The following is a 17984-nucleotide window of genomic DNA, read 5'->3' on the forward strand; positions in this document are numbered from 1 at the left end:
CCTGCACTAGCTCAAGCAATAGGAGTCACACAGAGGGAAGGGGGTGCAGGCAGTGATGGGGCCACAACAGGAATATCAGTGCAGACTGAGGCTCTCCAAGGAAACTGTCATTGATCTCTGCAAAATGCCCCTGGCGAGTTGAGATCCATGGGGTTTGGTGAACACCCATTGCCAGTGGCCCTGAAAATCACCATGGCTCTCAACATCTATGTCTCTGGATCTTTCCAGGGATCCACTGGGGACATGTGTGGGCAGGCTGCGGCCCATCAGTGCATGAATGAGTTGACCAATTCCCTGTTCAAGAGGGCCGGCAACTAAGTGAGATACCAAACAGATCCAGACCATCAGGCAGAGAGGTCCATCGGATCCAGGGCCATCGCTGGATTTCCCCCAGCACAACATGTGATCAACTGCACCCTTCAACAGAACAGAAGGGTCATAAGGACTCAAAACGTCAACTTTGCTCTTCTCCGCCGATGCTGCCAGACCTGCTGAGTTTTTCCAGGTATTTCTGTTTTTGTTTTGGATTTCCAGCATCCGCAGTTTTTTGTTTTTATCCATATGTTCAATGGTGGACACATGTTGCCCAGATGTACCTTGTGCCCCTGCACTTGTGCACTCATTCTCTTGGGTTGACATTCCTGTCTCCCCATCAGCAATCGCTCAGTTGCCCTGGACCCACTCATGTCCAGGGTCGCCTCCTCTACCAGGGTCAGAACACAAAGCTCTGGGAGGTCTCTACTAGTCTTGTCCTACTCTTTATCGTAGCATGCCTGTTTCTCCTGCAAGAAGAAGGAAGGACCTTGCTAGTTTCCCCATGGAGTTTCCCACAACACTTATGATGGTAATCACCCTTTGACCCATGATGGGCTCGCAAATGCCTCCTCCATACGTCCGTTCTCCAGGGATATGTTGAGGGTTAGCAAAGACAGACAGCTGACTCTCACCAAGTTGTGAGGTACTTTAAAGAATATGCTGCTGTCTCACCCACTTGCTCACTCCCTTCTTACCTAGCACACCATCCCACGTTGCCACATGCAAGCCCCGAAGGGGAGAGCTTTAGGGAGAACTCACTCTGGCGGACTGAAGAAGATCATTGCCCCACTTGTGGCACTGTACTCAAGTTCATGGATGGCGTAAAGGCTACTGAACTCCTTTGCAATCTCCGTCCAAACTTGCTCGATCAGGCAGGCCAGTCCTTTCTTGCTGTTCCCCTGGGAAAAGGACCACTGCCTTGCCCTTGCATTCGGGAGGAGACCTGCAGGGAGTCATCACTGAACCTTGGAGCCACCCACTTTATTCCCTCAGCCTTGGTGGCAGCAGGCTCTCAGTCAGCTCCTTAGGCCTTCTGTCCTATAGAGGGGAGCAAGGATCTTCAAATCTGTTAAGGGGCTTTTCTGCAGTGTTGCTGAGACAACCTTTTAAAACAAGGGCCTGTATGCAGGGCTGGCAGTCCTTTAAATATGGTGCCAGCAGCTGCCTTTCAAGTCAGGTGGTGATGCATCTTATTGCCTGCAACTGCTCGTTAATTGTATGTGCTCCGAGCTTTTCAGAATGATGACTTTCCATGGTTTCATCATCAGTTTTAGTGTCTGACTAATTTGATTGAATATTTCAAGAAGGTAGCAAGGTGGGTAAATGAGGGTTGTGTATATGATGTAGTCTATATGGATTTTAACAAGGATTTTGACAAGGTCTCACTTAAAAGCCCATGGGATCCAAGGGAGTGTGGCAAGTTGGATTCAAAATTGGCTCAGGGACAAAAAGCAAAGGGTGTTTTTGTGTCTGGATAGCTTTTTTCCAGCAGGGCTCAGTTCCTTATTTTTGTGCTGTATATCAATGATTTAAACTTAGACGTAGGGGTATGATTAAGAAGTTAGCAGATGATACAAAATAGACTTGTTTTTAATTGTGAGGAAGCAAGCGGTAGACTACAGGAAGCCTGGTTAAGAAGGGACGCAGGATACTTTCCTTGATTAGCTGAGGCATAGAATATAAGAGTAAGGTGGTTATACCTAAATTATATAAAACACTAGTTAGGCCACAGCTAGAGTATTGTGTAGTGTGAAGATTCAGGGTTCAACCAGTCTGACCCCTACCAGAGTCCCTTCAATTAGAAATCCTTCCTTTAACAGATGTGGCTCATCATCACACCTGTCCGCTGTGATAGGTCAGGAATCTTAGAAATGGGATGCAAATTGTGTGGCTAAGTTACAAGGAAAAGCCGGGTCCAATTACAACTAAGTTTCTGACCTATTGTTGGCCCCGGCCACTGCATGTGACTTTGTTCTGTTAAGATTCTGCCCAATGGGTTGAATGACTTCCATCTGTGCAGAAAATATCTATGATTTGAATGAACATCATTTGAAAACCAATTTTTTAATTAGAAAAGGAAAATTTGGAAAGAATTTTTCTTTGTGATTCAATGGAGGAAGATACTTAGCCACAAAATTAAAAAGGTCCTGTGATGGTTTTAGATAATCTCAGTCAGTAGAGCACTGAGGGTATGGTAAAATTGTCCTTTGACAGTAATGTGAAAGGGTTCATAGCAACTTTGATGGAAAATAAATGGGCACAGTTTAAAACACACTGCTGAAATGCTGTGAATCCATGTGAATTCACGCCCCAAGTGAAGATTATTTTTAACCCCACCCCCACCAGCTCAAATTTGCCTCAGTGTCTTTGGGTTAGAGAGGAAAAATAAGCTATCTAGTAGCATTTAATGTCCGTGAATGTGTGGGCATCTGAGAACGATAATGTTGGCTGTATGATTCTGACATTTGAGTGCTTTACTGGCTTTGATTTTCAGGTTCACCCTGGTAGAATAGCCACTTGGGTGAGGTGCCAGAGGGTTTCTGGGTCCAGTGGCACTGCATCCCAGTATAAATCGCCACTTTAGAAGAGAAGGTATGAAAAAATCAGTAAACTGCTTGGCAGAAGAAAAATCTTTTCCTTTAAATTGATTACAGCAGGTGGTTTGTAGAAAGGTATAATGACCTATTTCTAATAAGAAGCACCTAAAGCCATACGTAGGTACACAGGTACTTAGTCCAAATATATTTCCCATTCAATACATCAAACAATCATATTAAATTCTCTAAGTATAAAATATCCACTAATTATCTAGTTTTCAATGATCAGCACAATAAATTTAATGAATCCTTTGGAGATAGCAACATATCTAGAAGCTTAACTTTTATTATAAAATATACATATTTTAAATTCTGACTTGAGGAATAAATGAATTGATGTACAAAGAATTGCAAACTGTTCACTTTTATCGCGAGTTTAAAGAAACCTTTGTCCAAGAAACATAAGATTAAGCGGCAGCAGGATGTTTTTACATGACACTTGTTTTAACATTTTTCAGTTTCCAGATATCAACGTCCATCCGCTGATTGGAAAATATTGACAGACAATGTTACAAACTTAGGCGAAGGCTTCAAAGACATGCGTCAAACAATGGAGCAGAAGGCACCCAAGGAAGATGTCATGGATAATATTTTCAAACTGCGTGAGCTTTTCCAGAATCACTCAATCCTATTCTTTCAACTGAGTCAGTCTGTTCAGAAACTGGAAAACAAGTTACAGAGCTTCGAGGCACGTATGGATGACATTAATGCATCTGTGAATGATTTAGAAGATGATTTACAACAGTTTAGTTCAACAAACAGACAAGAGATATACAATTTATCTACAAGTTTAAACATTGCACAGGATACACTCCGACTCCAGCAAGCAAACTTGAAACAAATAACATCAAATGTAGGAAATCTGAGCAGGCAGATAAAGGAGGCACATTGGACACTAAATGCAGTCAACAGCACCATCACAGAGGACATTAGCATCCACCACACAAGTCTACTGCATCTTCAAATACAATTAGCAAATGTGTCAGAAGATGCAAAGATCTTGAAAGGCATTCAGCAAAACATGGAGAAACAACTGAAAGATGAGGTAGCCGTACTCAACAATGTCACAGAGGATCTGAAACTGAAAGACTGGGAACATTCAGTTACTCTGAAAAATCTTACCTTAGTGCAAGGTATGAGAAGTTTTTAATTGAAATCACTTTGATGTTTTTCTCCCTTTTATTCTTCCATTTTAATAATATCCCTAATGGAAGGTAAGTCATAAATATGATGAAAGATAACAGAGTAATTTTAAGGATATCTTCAATTTACCATCATTATTGTTTCCCTGAAGCATTCTTTTTATTTTGCTTTCTCCTAATTTATTTTGTGCAAGAAACATACCTTTTTAATTGAATATAGTACCTTTAAGAGCATGTGTTGCAATACTATGAGGAACTGCTATTTGGTTATGATGCTACTTACAGCTTGGTAGTGACCAAATACTGGAGACAGGCACAGGCCTTAGGCCCAAGGGGTGAATTGGAGGGAGAGGAGATGACCAGGAATTGGGGGAATGAGATTGGACAAGGTTGGGAGATGACCAGGAGAAAGGAAACAATCGGAGCGTAGAAGCAATCAGTGAAGAGGGGTGCTGGTGGGGGAGCAATCAGAAAGGAGGGGGTAAGCAATTGGCAGAGCGGTAATCAAGTGAGAGGGGAAGGCAGTCAGGAATGGGTCAATTGAATGCTGTCAATGGTGTTCAGCATTGCAGTGGAGCATGGAGGAGCACTCAGGTTAATATTTTCATGAAGCCTATCATGTTGATGGTGGCCTCCCACAGCCACTTTAAGAATTGTTAGTCAAGCCACATCTAGACTGAAGGCTGGATTTTACCAGCTCCACCAGCATGTTTGAAGGTGGGGGGCTCATAAATGCACCATGTGGTCTACCCACCCACCTTCCTACTCGCTCCTGACCTGTCTCCCATTTTATGATGGATGGGGAGGCTTAAGGTAGCCCACACATCCTTGGGCCTATTAAGGACTTAAGTGTCCAATTAATGGCCACTTAAGTGTCTCATTTTGCCTCTACCACTATTTTATCCACGACAAGGGGAGGTCCACAGCAGGTGGGTTGCCTGGCAGCTTTTTCTGCGTGGGCTGGTGACAGGCAAGGGGTGGTGTTGGGAGCTGGGGGAGGGCAGAACCTCCACTGGAGGTCCCATGTGCCCATCAGAGGCACCCCTGCAAAAAATTATACCCCTTTTAATCCTCCTTCTTAGCCGCTCAAAACTGGCCCCTCACCCCCTTGCTGAGGTCTGCTAGTCAGGTCCTGCTGATACCCTGACTTACCTTGAAGTCTGGCTCCATTATCTCCTCTTCTTCAAGGACTGCCTGTAGTCCCAGCAGTGGCCACCCTCGAATCTGACTTTCCTGGAACTATAGATCTGCCAGCCAATCAGATTCGCAGCTATCCAAGGTGGGACCTTCTCCTCAGCTCGGTTGGCGGGGGGCGGTGGTGGGGAGGGTGGTGGGGGGGCCTGAGGTAATTAACACTGCTTCCAGCATAAAATAGAGCTGTGGAGAGGCCGGCTTTTTGTAGGCAGGCTCTCTACCAACTTTTTAGTTGGGGCAGCGGGCAGGGAATACAGCGCTCTGTAAATCCAGTCACATATTTCTTGAATTCTTTTCGGTGGGGTTCTCAAACAAGTATTAGATCAATTATTTGTAAATGGCTTAATGCCTTTTTCAGGGGATTGACAACTCTAAGCCTGACTTTACCAATGTGCAGAACAGCACACCTCAAACATACCATACTGGCCACTTTGGTGCTCGTGGTATGTCTATGAAATGGGTGTAGCTTCAACCAATATATAGGTCACTGAATGATTTCATCAAAGATCACTGCTAAGCATCTTAAGTGAGCCAAATATTTTAAAGTTGCACCATATTTTGTTTTAAATTATAGAACACACATTTATTATTTTGCTGCTCCCTTTTATTTTAAGTTGTTTTTAACCTTTCTCCCATGTTGGGTCTCCTCAAGCACTCATACCTGATGAGGAAAGTGGGCAGACAGCCTATGGTTCGACTTCTTTCAACACAACTTTAAAATCAGCTGCTCAGTGAGCAAGAATAATACTTAATTTGTAATCAGTTTTTTATACCCTCCTCTATATTGTACTGTTCCAGAGCAACATAAACATGAAAACAAGTTTGAAAGTCTTAAATAAGTAGAAAGAATTTTGATCTTTGCTTTGTAGTTACATGCTCATATATCACATGATCTTAACCAAACCATGCTTGTTCTACATATTGCACTTATTCCTTCATACATTGTTCCTTTGTGCCTTGTTAGTAGCAACCACAGCCAAGTACAAGTGCTCTACAAGTAGTAGAGTTACATTTTATGATGTTGAGGCCTGAAAGCTTGCCATTCTCTCGAAACCACAAATATGGCAATAAAACAAACTTAGAAAAGCTTAAGAAGAATTACAAAGTTAAATATTAAAATGATCTCTGCAACTGGGAAGCAGTTCATTTCAGATACAAAGTGTATGGATGCCATAAATAATATCTGTAATAAAGCATGAATGAGTCGATTAGCTGGTGGCTTATGTGTTGGTTATGGGAAGGAAAGTATTCAATTACATTACTAAAAGCTTCAACACCAGATGATGCAGGGAATATTTGTAGAGATATGGACGGAACATTAATAATGGTCCATGGTGAGATGAATGAAAATCACAAAAACAATAGAAGGTATCATTGTGCAATATCACAGATTCCTCAATGCTGCCATCAATACTTACTGTTTGAATAAGGCCATTAGAAATGATCAAAACAAATTCACAGGGAAAATATGTAACTTTCAGTAACTGGTTACTGGTGAAAACATGCCTATGATTACCCAATATATTTCGACAAAGTCCCACTTAAGAGATTAGCATGTAAAATTAAAGCACATTGGGACTGGATGTAGTGTAATGAGATGGATAGAAAACTGGTTGGCAGACAGGAAATAAAGAGCAGAAATAAACGGGTCTTTTTCCGAATGGCAGGCAGTGACTAGTGGGGTATCGCAGGGATTGGTGCTGGGATGCCAGCTATTCACAATATATATTAATGATTTAGATGAGGGAGCTAAATGTAATATCTCCAACTTTGCAGATGACACAAAGCTGGGTGGGAGGGTGAGCTGTGAGGAGGATGCAGAGATGCTTCAGTGTGATTTGGACAAGCTGAGTGAGTGGGCAAATGCATGGCAGATGCAATATAATGTGGATAAATTTGAGGTTATCCACTTTGGTAGTAAATAGCTATAAATTGAGAGAGGGGAATGTGCAATGAGACCTGGGTGTCCTCGTACACCAGTTGCTGAAGGTAAGCATGCAGGTGCAGCAGGCAGTAAAGAAGGCAAATGGGATGTTGGCCTTCATAGCGAGAGGATTCAAGTACAGGAGCAGGGATGTCTTGCTGCAAATATATAGAGACTACACCTGGAACACTGTGTGCAGTTTTGGTCTCCTTATCTGAGGAAGGATGTTCTTGCCATAAAGGGAGTGCAGCGAAGGTTTACCAGACTGATTCCTGGGATGGCAGGACAGACATATGAGGAGAGATTGAGTTGGTTAGGATTATATTTGCTGGAGTTCAGAAGAATGAGAGGGGATCTCATAGAAACCTATAAAATTCTAACAGGACTAGACAGGGTAGATGCAGGAAGGATGTTTCTGATGGTTGCGGCTTCCAGAACCAGGGGTCACAGTCTGAGGATATGGGGTAGACCATTTAGGAATGAGATGAGGAGAAATTTCTTCACTCAGAGCACCTGTGGAATTCGCTACCACAGAAAGTAGTTGAGGCCATAACATTGTATGTTTTCAAGAAGGAGTTAGATATAGCTCTTGGGACGAAAGGGATCAAAGGATATGGGGAGAAAACAGGAGCAGGCTATTGAGTTGGATGATCAGCCATGATCATAATGAATGGCGGAGCGGGCTCGAAGGGCCGAATGCCCTACTCCTGCTCCTATTTTCTATGTTTCTATATGCTGGCATCATGTGTGGCATCACTGGTGCTGTGCAACCTTGCAAAATTTATTTTATAGGAATCTTCATTTGTTAAGATATTAATTTTATGCAATTTACTTTATATATTTAGAATCTGAGAACTCAATAAATTACAAAAATGTCGAAGAACAGTGATCTTTGAAATAATTGATCAGGTCTAAACCTCTTGCATTCTCTAATGAAATAAAATTACTTAAATAGGTTGACTAACTGCATTTCAATTGGTTTACTAACCATTCAACATTTAGGACCTCCTGGGCCAAAAGGTGACAAAGGTGATGAAGGCTTGGAGGGACTTCCTGGACCGATTGGCATAACTGGGAAAAGAGGTGAGTTCAATAAAGAGTGTTACATGGAAAATAAAATTATGATATTGAAGAGCAATCTCCTTTAGATGAATTGGTAAACACCTTTAGTTGAACAAGATCACTGAAGTTCCAAAAATAAATTTTCCATACTGATACCATAATGTAAATTAAAGGAGAAGGACTTAGTAATAATTAACAGCAGATGTACTTCCAAAGGAAATGCTGGTAACAAAAGCTTCCACAAACAATACCAAAAGCAGGCAATCCATATTTCATTGATGCCAAATAAATATAATGAAGGTAAAACTGTTAAATGAGAGTTCTTCAACAACCATGATTTTAAATTGTTTACAATTTCCTTGTAAATTTCCCATGTTTCTTGTTGTCAGTTGAATATGATTTATTTCCAGAGTAAATGGGGATGAAATATTGCAATGGGTGCTTATGAAGGGATTTTTGCACCAGAACAAATTGTGCCTAGAATAAATATGGGCAGATTCAGATGAGGCTAAGCAAAGAACACTAGATGCATGCACCCTCTAACTTGAATCTAGGCACAATTGGATGTTGGGGGAGGGAAGGGAAGTAAATTTGTGCTTAGTTATTGTGTGTCACCATTGTAATTTCTTTATTACAGCATTCAAAATGGGAGAAATTTTATGCTCCTCTTTGTAATTTCATCCCCTTTTAATTTTGTTGCTAGAAATCTAGGTAATCATAAGACTTTGTAATTTTCCATTTTAGGTTTACCTGGTCTGCCAGGAGTTCCTGGAATAGCAGGCCTCAAAGGAGATCCAGGAGAGCGTGGATTACCTGGAATTTCTGTCAAGGGACAAAAAGGATCATGGGGTATGTTATTAGCTTTCCACACCCATAGTAGAATTATCACTTAGCACTTTACTTCACTCTATCAAGTTCCATTCCATTAAGAGTTAATGTATAATTATTCTGTCATGGTTCTCATAGTCATTCCGCTGCAAACATTTTTGATCATCCACTTAAAGAAAATAGAAGTTCTTTTCCCCATCTCCTTTGAAAAACCTCCTCTTCTCAACAGATATTCATGTACCTTCTTCTTAAAAGAGCAGATTGACTCAATTACCTTATCGGGGAGTACATTCCACATTTCCAGGGTCCTGTTGGGGGAGAAAGTTTTTAATAGTCCCATACATTTTCACAAGCTTGTGGATTTTGCACTTACATCATTTAGCGCAGTGCTTATTGTTTGTTAAATGGTTTGATTTTCTTTGTCAATGCATTTACAGTGAATTGTCACTTAACATTGATTCGGTCAACATTGTTTCATTATAATGCTGCTGCAATATTCAACATATATACTTTTAACGTCGCAACATTCACTGTTAACATCATTTACTTAGCATTTGTGCTGATTATTCCAATTTTCCAGTAGGTTTTATTACAGAATAAAAAGAAAAATACAGAAAGGTTATGTAGTAAAAAATGCAATAAAGTGGGTCTATAAATAGAAGCATTACAAACATTGCCAAATGAGTATGCTCATATTCAAACTGCAAGTTGCCTGGGCCTGCAGACCATTTCGGAGAGAATCCTCAACTTTATCCCACTGGAGTAACAGGCAGCTTTGTATCTGGAGAATAGGGAGGGTCAGAGGGAGGCTGATCTTAAAACGGTGCAATAGACTCTGGTCTTGTGTGCACACATCTCTCACTTATTCCGTCCTCTGGGAGCACCATGGAACAAATAGTCAGCCTGAGAATAGCCTCTTCCTTCCCATACTCACTTGGTTCTAGGACCAGTGCCCAGATCTCCCGAAAAGAACAAAATAAAACACTTTGTTATTAATTTAATTCATCAACTGTGAAGCTCTTGATAAAGTTATCAGATCAGAAACAGGTCATTACAGCATTAGAATAACTCAATCTCTGACTCCCTTCTGGCAGTACCCAGCTCTTTCACAGATCCTGTGGATTGTTCTGAAAAGAATCTAACTTCAGTTTATACATTAATGGGAAAACTTGATTTGCTTAACATTGTTTTGCTTAAAGTTGCACTTTTCAAGAATACAATTATGATATTAAATGAGAGTTTGCTTTTGTTATTTTGAAGATCTGTATTAGGTCAGTCCACTGTCCTCTTTTCTCCAGCAAAATTAACCTTAGACATTTTGTCATCCTGCAAAATCTCAGAAGCATTTTTGTGGCATCAATATTCTTTTCGACTGTGGTGACCACAACTGCACACCATACTACAGGATTGGCGTCACTATTGTTCATATATGAGTCTACCTTTATCTAGATCAAAGTCTTTTTGCCATATTTACGTAGTGCATGCGTCACTAAAATAATGAATCTACGTTCTGCTCATTATCTGCAAGCAGGCCTTTGCTTTTTAAATTTAGGGATTTTGAGGTACAAAACCCTTTCAATTCAAATGCCTAGGCTCCACATTCTTAAGCTATAACAATGAGGTCCTCAGTTGTGACTGAAAGAACAAGGTACGAAGAACCAGTATTTATGAATCATGTAGAATGTATTAAGCAAAATGTTATATGTACTCAACAAAAGCTATGAAGTTAAAGTGGAAGTTTCTTATCTCTAAATACCTAGGATTCCTTGAATGATGCTAGTTATGCCTTTCTTCTACTGTCTCTGAAGTGATGTTACATTGAACTGTGTCACAGAAGAATTACACCATAGAAGCAATGGTGAAACTATGCCAATGAAGGCCCTGAGTTTCCAACTTTAGTCTTTAATTCTGACTGTTCTTTGTCCCTTATTAGGTAATAGTCCCAATTATCTCTTTTCACTGGCTTAGGGTGAGGGTAATCTGGTGTCACCCTGCCTCTGTAATTAGAGTCATGTAGGGCTGGGACAAATGTCCACCTCTTATTTCCTTTAGGCCTCAAGAGTTACATTCCATTATAAACAAATGGCACATCCTTGTAAATACAGAACTGCTGTACAATGTTACATCCTATCAATAATACAAACTGTTGTAAATAATTCGCATAAAACATGTTAACCTATTCCCATTGATCCTAAGGAAATTAAGAGCAAATGTAAGCAGTAATTCCTAGAAAGATACCTTCAGGAAATATAGGTGTTTTGTCCTACAAATGTGGTTGATAGATCAAGGCATTTAGTAAGCTAAAACCTAATTAAAATTTTTGTTTTTTGTCTAAAGATAAGGTGTCATACTAAGATCAAACTGCTCAGTTCAAACTTTTTGCTTATTTCTTTAAATCTGACAAAGAGGCCTTGAATTGTACACAGTGTAATTAAAACAAATGTAATTAAAACAGAAGCAAAAACAGAAATGCTGGAAAAGCTAAACAGGTTGGCAGCATCTGTGGAGAGAGAAACAGAGTTAAAGTTTCGAGTCCATATGACTCTTCTTCAGAGCTAAAAAAAAGTAGAAATGTGATGGATTTTAAACTGTTTAAGGCGGGGTGGAGCAGGTGAACAAGATAGTAGGTCAGAGATAGGTGACAGCTAAGGAGACATTGTCAAAGATGTCATGGGCACAAGATAAATGGTAGTGGTAAAGAGTAAAGAAGGTGCTGATAGTGGCATAAAGGTATGATAGCAGAAGGTGCTAATAGCAGAACAAGGGTCGGCACGCTGTGCCATCAAAACATAGGGCAGAATTTTTCACTTGTCGGGGGGGCATGTGCCTGACCTGAACAAGCATAAAATGGGTGAGCGTCCCGACATCATTGCGCAGTCGCACGATATTTTGTTCAGCAGGCGTGCAAGGGAGTTGGAGCTGTGCCCGCCGTTAATTAAGAGGCCAGTTAAGGCCCTTGACAACCCAACGGACAGCGATTTAATGTTGCCCGTGGGATTTTTTGCTCATTGCATCGAGAAAGCAGGCAGGCAAGGCAGCCCACAATTGGCAAAACCTCATCCATGAGCAGCATAAGAAGGGTCAGCAGCATTGTCAGAGTGAGCAGTGAGGAGTTTTGGAGATAACTTACTGCTGGTACTTGTCAGTTTAATCTCTGATCGGGGCTTCTACATGTCATTTCTGGACTCATTGGTGTCTTCCAAGCCCCCTGAGGTTTCGAACTGTGGGGATCCTTCCAGGTATCAGACAGCCTTCTGTTACCCTGGAAATGAAGATTGTGGTCTCTGCTGGTGGCACCTTCTCTGAAGAGAAAGAGAGGGGCAGAAGGGAGAGGAGGCCAGGTGTCCCAATGCAGCTTCCAGGGGAGGGACCTGTGGGAGGAAAGGCACAGCCACAAGGAGAGCAGGACCAGCAGGAAGTCCAAGGTGGATGGCGGGGCCGCAGACGACACCACTTATCCTGCTGCCAGGGTTTACAGGCGGCGTTGCAGCTACCTCAATATGGCCAACGTGCAATACCAAAGGAGACTCCACTTCTCCAGGGAAACCGTGACCTCCATTTGTCAGATGTTCGGGCTTGAGATCAGCTCCAACTGTCTGGGTGGAAACCCCATGCCAGTGGCTCTGAAGGTCGCAGTGGCCCTCAATTTCTATGCCTCCAGCTCTTTCCAGGGGTAAGCGGGGGATCTTTGTGGAGTATCTCAATCAGCTGTCCACAGTTGAGTCAATCTGGTGACAGAAGCTCTGTTGAGATGGATATTGACTTTCATTCATTTCCAAATGGACAAGGCCAGCCAGGCTGAGCAAGCCAGGGGCTTTGCAGCGATTACTGGGTTCCCCCATGTCCAGGGTGCCTTCAACTGCACACATGTGGCCATCAAGGCACCAGCGGGTCAGCTGGGTGCCTTCATCAACAGGAAGGGATTCCACTCCATGAACGTGCAGATAGTGTGTGACCACAGGATGCAGATTCTGCAAGTCTGTGCAAGGTACCCTGGCAGCTCCCATGAAACGTTTATCCTGAGACACTCCCAGGTGCAGAGGCTCTTCAGTACTCCAGCACGACTGAAGAGGAGCACAGTGAGGAGAACGCTGAGGGCGTGCAGCCAAACCTCAGTAACCTCCAGGGAGGCAGGGACACCAGGGATGCCTTGATCCAATGCTCCTTCAGCTAGGCTGCCAAATAAGAGCTACCACCTCATGCCGGGCTGCTGCCTCCAACCTGGATCGGAGAAATTACCCTTTCCTTGGCCCGCAAGATACTTTCAGTGCCAGTGCAATAAAGATTCGAGCCACCCACGTCCAGCATTACATACTGGCCTATCCTGCACCTATAAAACAAATGAAGCAAACTCGGGCCAATAACAGAAAAAAGTATGTCATTTAATGTTGGGACTCACATAGTATTGAATGGAACAAAATCTGGTGTTGGTGGTCACACCATTAAAAAAAGAAAAACAAATTGGAGGGAACAAAAGCTCACCCGTGACCAATGCCTCTTGTGCTTAAGTTGCTTTAAATTTACGGTTTGCAAGTGCTATGTCTTGGTGCTCCCTCCTCGCTGACACCAGCATTGGAGACAGCCTGCTGACTCTGCTGTCTTGTTGGCCTTGATGGTCTTGGTGGTCATCCTCTGGCCATTGGAGCCTGTGCTGGCCCTACCTGGGAGGGAGTGGCCAGTGCCATAGCTGGCATCTCCCAAGTCATCACAGCCTCATTGGATGCCACGGTCACTGGCAGAGGGGCAGAGGAGCTGCTGCCATCATTCAGAGCACCCTGAAAAGCCAGCAGAGACAACAAGCAGCTTGTGTGCCAATGTGATGTCACTATGGACCTCCATGCTCACTATTGATGGATGCACTTAGCTGGGATACTGGGTGCCCCATCCATCTCACAGATGGATACTGACCACCTGAGGTCAGTGCCTGTGAGAGGGCTTGCAGGCCCGAGCACAACCCCAGGAACCCCCTATTCTGTTCCTGGAGTAGCCACTCCATGCGAGATGCCACTCTTTCCACGGAAGAGACATTGCGCTTGGCCATGAGGGTCAGCTCAGTGCTCACGCTCCACAAGGACTCCTCTACAATGGAGACCGTGGCACGCATACCCTCTTGGATCATCGCCAGATCCTCAAACACACCCCGCTGAACATCCAGCATCTGCTGCATAATGGATTATTCCAGAGACCCATCATCAGCCTTCAACTGGGCATTATCCTGGTCTCCAGCAGTCCTCAGACTCCCAGCACCCTGGGTAATCTCTGCCTCCACCTGTACCTCAAGCGAGTGAAGTGCCCTCACCGATGTGCACCAAGGTACTAGCCGCCGAACTAATGCCCACTGAGGTGCTGTTATCTGCACTGGTGCCTGGTCCAGAGAGTGAGTGCAATGCATGTGATTGGGAAGCATAGTGGTCCTCCAGGGTCATGGTGGACCTCCTGGAGGTCCTGCGCTTTGCTGCTTAGTGACAGATCTAAAGGAAAAGAAGGACATGTCATTAGTTTAAGTCATCACACTGTCACTGTGCATGCCAGGCACCCTGGACAATGAAGATCTGCATCATGGTGCCAACATCTTTCAATGATCAATGAGGAATCCAATCTGGAGGCTCCCATCAATGATGAGACTGCACAATTTTTAAAACAGAGAGTGGGTGAGCATGTGGACTTTATTTAAAACAGAGAGTGGGTGAGTGTGGACTTCATTTAAAACAGAGAGTGGGTGAGCATGCAGGCTTTATTTAAAACATAGAGTGGGTGAGCATGTGGACTTTATTTAAAACAGAAAGCAGGTGAGCGTGTGGACTTTAAATAAAACAGAGAGTAGGTGAGAGTATGGACTCCATTTAAAACAAAGAGCCCCATGAACTGAAACCCATTCCCCCCACCCCAATCTTTGAGCCATGCATTTAACTCCTTAACTTTAGTTACCCTATGTCAGTTTGCTGTGGTTCAGATAGTAATCCTAAAATGTCACTTCAAACCAACATAGAACCAAAAAATTAGTGGTGTTGAAAGCTTTCAGCTTCATAACCAAATTTAATAATATTACCATGTACAGTGTATATGGTACAAACAGTTACTAAATACTCTTAAATTCCTTGAGCATTCTATGATACATCCTATCATGTCATAAGCCTCATTCAGTGCTTCATTATGAGTAGGAGTCACAGAACAGGTCGCTGTGGAACACAACAAGCTACTTTTTCCAGGCAGAACACTTTCTATTGATCACATTATTCTGTGCTTCTGTTAAGGCATGTAGAAAATGTCATTTATTTCATGAACCACAACTTTCCCTCCTAACTCAACATTCCCTTAAATGGCTTTTACAAATTCAGTAAATTGTCTAGAACTTGAATATTCCAAAGCTTTTCATCTTGCACTTATTAGGACAAACGCAAGAATACCAAATTTTAAACAATCGCAACAATTTATGCTATTAGTAAAGGGTGTTGATTGGTTGGCAAGTCAACTCTGATTGGCTGAGGTGTTGCCATGGAGACCAATCTTATAGCGTGTGGAGCTATATAAATCCAAACTTGTATAATGAATGGTAAAGGTAGGCTTGCAGTAGATAGTAGTGGAGAACCCATTGGTGGATCTCTCAACTAGCATGTCAAAGAAAGGGAGCATGTTAGACTGCTCCATCTCAAAAGTGAATTTGAGCACAGGATGGAGTGAATGCAGCACTTGATGAACAATCCCAAGTGTGCTAATAGCTACATTAATGATCAATTTAAGATAACCAGTTGAACTCGTAACATGGCTCATTTACACTTGCTAGAAGTGACATACATTCATATGCAATGTTGGATTTTGGGATGGATTCCAATTAGAATCAACCCAATTCACTGGTAATTCATTTTAACTCAAACCCACAAGGTAAGGTGAGAATCTTCAGATAGTAAATTCAAAGAAATTTTATTTAAAGAAAAATATAAATTAGTACAGTGTTGTAATATAGCATTATGGAATTATAATACAGAATTAGTTAAATCAAAATATATAAAAATCATGCATCCACATGATGCATGATTAAACCTCCCATAAGTATCACTCTCTGTCTTCTTTCTACAATTAAACTAATTTCAAGTACATCACCCAAAATATGAAGTATAATTATCTCATCCATAAGACCTCTATGGCTTTCGATGGGTGATCAATTCCACAAAAGCATGCATCTTCTTCCCTCTTTTGGATAAGTGTCTTCAGTCAGACTACAGCTAGCTAAAACAAAAACAGAAATACCTGGAAAAACTCAGCAGGTCTGGCAGCATCGGTGGAGAAGAGCAAAGTTAACGATTCGAATCCTCATGAGACCTGCTGAGTTTTTCCAGGTATTTCTGTTTTTGTTTTGGATTTCCAGCATCTGCAATTTTTTGTTTTTGTTTTTAACAGCTAGCTAATGGTGTCTCTGGAGATAGGAATTTTAACCCTTAAAGAAGATTCAAGACCCTTCTTTCACCGCGTGTTAATGGTATTTTGTCAGCCATTGACTGGCTGACATATTCTTTAATTTAGCTTAACTGGCTCAGCCTTTGTGCATAATTAATCTTGATAATAGAACAATGAACTTGTTCAATGTGTTCTTTTAATCTTATTTCAGACATGCAACTTTATATTTTGTATAACTTGGTTTCTAAACTTTTTTCTAATCTGATTTAAATATATTCTTTGTAACTATTTTTTGCCTATATTTTAACTTAAGGTTTATAAGGAAACTTTATCACAAACATAAAACCTCTTTAGGAACATACCTAGCATTAACCTGTGTAAGTTTAAAGACCAATCTTGTGATAAAACGACTAATTAATTAATAATTATTTAATTATAACTGAGGCTCAATCTTAGTTTCTGGGCTGGGGTCCAACTATTCATATGAGTAAAAACAAAAAACTGCGGATGCTGGAAATCCAAAACAAAAACAGAATTACCTGGAAAAACTCAGCAGGTCTGGCAGCATTGGCGGAGAAGAAAAGAGTTGAAGTTTCGAGTCCTCATGCCCTTCAACAGAACAGAGTGAATATTAGGAGAGGGGTGAAATATAAGCTGGTTTAACTTGGGGGCGGGGGGGGGGTGGGGGGAGGGAGGGGGGGGGAGAGAAGTGGGGATGTGTGGTTGTAGGGACAAGCAAGCAGTGATAGGAGCAGATAATCAAAAGATGTCAGAGACAGAAGAACAAAGAGATGTTGAAGGTGGTGATATTATCTAAACAAATGTGCTAATTAAGAATGGATGGTGTGGCCATGGGTACCCGCATGGGCCCCAGCTATGCCTGTCTCTTTATGGGGTATTTGGAACATTCCTTGTTCCAGTCCTACTCCGGCCCCATCCCACAAATCTTTCTCCAGTACATCGATGATTACTTCGGTGCCGCTTCATGCTCTCGTCGGGACTTGGAAAAATTTATTAATTTTGCTTCCAATCTCCAACCTTCCATCATTTTCACATGGTCCATCTCTGACACTTCCCTTACCTTCCTTGACCTCTCTGTCTCAATCTCTGGTGATAGACTGTCCACCAATATCCATTACAAGCCAACCGACTCCCACAGCTACCTCGACTACAGCTCCTCACACCCCGCTTCCTGTAAGGACTCCATCCCATTCTCTCAGTTCCTTCGCCTCTGTCGCATCTGTTCTGATGATGCTACCTTCAAAAACAGTTCCTCTGACATGTCCTCCTTCTTCCTTAACTGAGGTTTTCCACCCACGGTCGTTGACAAGGCCCTCAACCGTGTCCGGCCCATCTCCCGTGCATCCACCCTCACGCCTTCTCCTCCCTCCCAGAAACATGATAGGGTTCCCCTTGTCCTCACTTATCACCCCACCAGCCTCCGCATTCAAAGGATCATCCTCCGCCATTTCCGCCAACTCCAGCATGATGCTACCACCAAACACATCTTCCCTTCACCCCCCTGGC

General features: G+C 42.3%; 1 protein-coding gene across 2 annotated transcripts in view; it reads left to right on the forward strand.

The window, feature by feature from the left end:
• Nucleotides 1-17984, forward strand: part of scara5 (scavenger receptor class A, member 5 (putative)) — a 146922-nt gene that overhangs the window by 79730 nt on the left and 49208 nt on the right. For both annotated transcript variants that reach the window (XM_041188055.1, XM_041188056.1), the window contains exons 4-6: nucleotides 3371-4045; nucleotides 8175-8255; nucleotides 8979-9083. In XM_041188055.1, the coding sequence (XP_041043989.1) occupies nucleotides 3371-4045; nucleotides 8175-8255; nucleotides 8979-9083 (861 nt within the window). The remainder of the gene's footprint in view (nucleotides 1-3370; nucleotides 4046-8174; nucleotides 8256-8978; nucleotides 9084-17984) is intronic.

Source organism: Carcharodon carcharias, chromosome 5, assembly GCF_017639515.1.
Source record: "Carcharodon carcharias isolate sCarCar2 chromosome 5, sCarCar2.pri, whole genome shotgun sequence".
NCBI lineage: Eukaryota > Metazoa > Chordata > Chondrichthyes > Lamniformes > Lamnidae > Carcharodon > Carcharodon carcharias.